This window comes from Formica exsecta, unplaced genomic scaffold (assembly GCF_003651465.1).
Source record: "Formica exsecta isolate Colony F162 unplaced genomic scaffold, ASM365146v1 scaffold33, whole genome shotgun sequence".
Taxonomy (NCBI): domain Eukaryota; kingdom Metazoa; phylum Arthropoda; class Insecta; order Hymenoptera; family Formicidae; genus Formica; species Formica exsecta.
Genome location: NW_021850553.1, coordinates 951092 through 953974, shown reverse-complemented (window position 1 = coordinate 953974; position 2883 = coordinate 951092). Strand labels below are relative to the sequence as shown.

The 2883-nt window shown below is 34.0% G+C and overlaps 1 protein-coding gene across 2 annotated transcripts in view; it reads left to right on the top strand.

Annotated features, from left to right (window-relative positions):
- The first annotated feature begins 1265 nt into the window (after positions 1-1265).
- LOC115238249 (TBC1 domain family member 15-like) overlaps positions 1266-2883 on the top strand; it is an 18993-nt gene continuing 17375 nt past the window's right edge. Inside the window, exons 1-3 of one of the 2 annotated variants that reach the window (XM_029811904.1) lie at positions 1266-1471; positions 2106-2198; positions 2280-2781. In XM_029811904.1, the coding sequence (XP_029667764.1) occupies positions 1370-1471; positions 2106-2198; positions 2280-2781 (697 nt within the window). In that variant the 5' untranslated portion in view covers positions 1266-1369. Of the gene's footprint in view, positions 1472-1792; positions 1951-2105; positions 2199-2279; positions 2782-2883 lie in introns of those variants that run through there. The other variant, XM_029811905.1, reaches the window with a different exon arrangement.

The window sequence follows — 2883 nt, the reverse complement described above, 5'->3', positions numbered from 1 at the left end:
TAATCTTGTACATACATATATATTATATAAAAAATATATTATGTAAATAAATTGAATTCTAATAGTTAAATCAATACAACGCCTAATTTTATTCATTCAAATATTATTTACAAGAAGAAAGATTTATGACAATGATTATGTTATAGTTTGTGAAAGAAACATAAAAAATACGAATTTTAATTTGCGATAATATATGCAATATTGCTGCGATAATATATGCAATATATGCTGCGTATGCAAAAATAATAACGGTTTTTTTAAATACCGGTATTAATCATTCATTCATGTTGTTTATACATTTGTTATCATCTGCGGAATTAATATTATCAGATATGAAAATTATACGTATATCTATAAACGAGCGATAGCAACGAGCGAGCGATAAATCAGTAACTGCATCGCTTGGTACAAGTGTACTTAGAGCTGCGTTCAAATTGAAATGAGAAGGAGATACGCATGCATTGGTCAGTCTTGACAAAGAAACTACTTTTCAATTATAATGCAATTTTTCTATCGAAGAAAATTCCATTTGAGAATCTCGTTATATTGCATTTGTAACACTGTTTATTCTTCGAAATCACACGTCGTTTATATTATAATATATGCGATCAAACTTTGCTGTATCAAATAAAGGAAAAAGATTTACTATTTTGTCGTAATAATCCATTGCGCTATTATTGAAACTATGCTGACATAAGTAAGCAAAAAAATGTGTGTGTTTTATCAAAGTGTTTGCAAGAAGCAAATAACTTCTTGAAAAGCAAATAGTTTTCGTTTTTTGCTCTGATTTTGCGTGAAGAAAAACATGCGTCTCGCAATAACATATGGCGTGGCATGATTATCATACATGATAATTTAGTATCTCTTAATTGATCGATTAAAGGGAAATACGAAATTATGTAATAACAAATAAAACGCGTTTTACTTGTGCAGGATAAACAAAAAAAAAAAGAAACATCTGGTTAAACAAAGAACCAAGAGTGATAGACATTTTACAACACTGCACTGCAAATATGCAATTATATTTATTTTACAAACCTGGACACATATGTTAATATATCTTAATACATATCTAATATTGTCTGTATTTATTACTGAAAAAAAATTTGTTTTGATCAACTTCGATGAAATTGGTCCAATAAAATCTTTATGATTTACAAATACATTTACGTGAAAAGTGAAGAATTTGAATTTTATTTCTACAGTTTCTCTTTCAATTTCTATACACCCTGTATACTTGCCATTTTAATTCGCAAAGAGCAACGGACAAGGCAGATTAAAGCCGTGCAGTGATAGCGATATCGGTGTGTGCGAGGGAGACAGGGAATCAACACGCGAGAGAAAGAACAGAGACAGAGGTAGTGCCGCGATGTGGGATAGTTGCGATGAGAGTGAGTGCAGTGAGTTGACTTCGATAAGGACGATTGAATTCGTGAAGCCCGAGATGTTCGAGCCTACGGAACAGGGAAAGGTGAGTGAGCCTTTTTCCGGATATGGTCATCGGGCGAGGTCCTGCCGAAGGACGATGCGCCGGTCAGAGGAAATTCGATCACGCTGTCGTGATTGCAGAAGAGATGACGTTCTCGGAATGCATCCGCCTACATGTATCCCATCGCGTGTTCCACGCGAAATTCAACGATCGGAAATAATCGCGGGAATATCGGAACAATGGCATTCGATTAATCGCGTAAAAGCATCTGCTATGATTTGATCGAAGAACGCTCTATTGTTTCGTGTTTTTTCGGTTTGGCGAAGAGGTTAAGTTGCTTTTAGCGTTCTACGAACAAATTTCGAGTGACTTGTCCGTTCTTTCGTAATCGGGAGTCTCGCGAGAATCATAGGAAAAAGTCACGTGATGCGTAGATGATTCTTATTCTTCGTGGAATTGATAATATAATTTGACATTTGACATTCTTGACATTTTGCAATCTGTTCATGAACAGTATTATGGTATGCATTCGTTATCACGTACAGTCATCGTCAACCATTATGTTTAATTTTAGCACAGATCAGTATTCAGAACAGGTGTTCCATAAAATATGCAATTATTGTAATCCTTTGCAAATTCTTACTTGACATGAATGTTATTATTTTGTTGATATTAGGATCTCTGCATCCATACAGGCGTTGTACTTCGTGGAGCAAATGCTAGAGAAGATGAGGTTCATAGTTCAGGGACACTTAACATTGTGCAATATGTAAGATTTTTTGTTATTGCGATTAATATTATTTATATATATAGATACATCTTATAAAACTCATCTATTTTTACATTGTAGAGTTTTGGCAAATGCATAGAATGGAAGCCTATAGAAGATTCTGTTGTATCAGAATGTCAAGATCAAGATCCAGAGTGGTCCTTAGTGGACACACATACAAGAAGAACTCGTACAAACTCGGAAGGTCCAGACTCTCTTGGACGTACGAGAACTGTTAAAATATTATTCTCAGATTTAAAGTCATTTCGAGTGAATCACGGTGGACAACAACTTATATTTATGCAGAGAGATGGTACCACCTATGTTGCCTTCTTTCAGCTATGTAATGCTGAAAGTTTTGTTAATTCATTGAAGGGATTTATTAAATTCGTAAAATCACGTTCGGATAAGAACTTGTATCTTGTTCTGGATGAAGTTGAGACTGTGTTAAAGAAATCCTTTGCCGAGTTGGACCTGTTTCAAGAAAATACTTCTGATTATGTATGGAAGTTTGTAAAAAACTTACATAATCGCCCTTATGAAACAACATTGGAGGCTTTCAGTAAACTTGCAGATATTTGGTGTAAGTGAATAAATTTATATCTTGCTAAAATCAATATGTATTGTAATTTGCTGTAGATGTAAGCATTTTCATAGGCATGTGTTATATACGACACACACATAT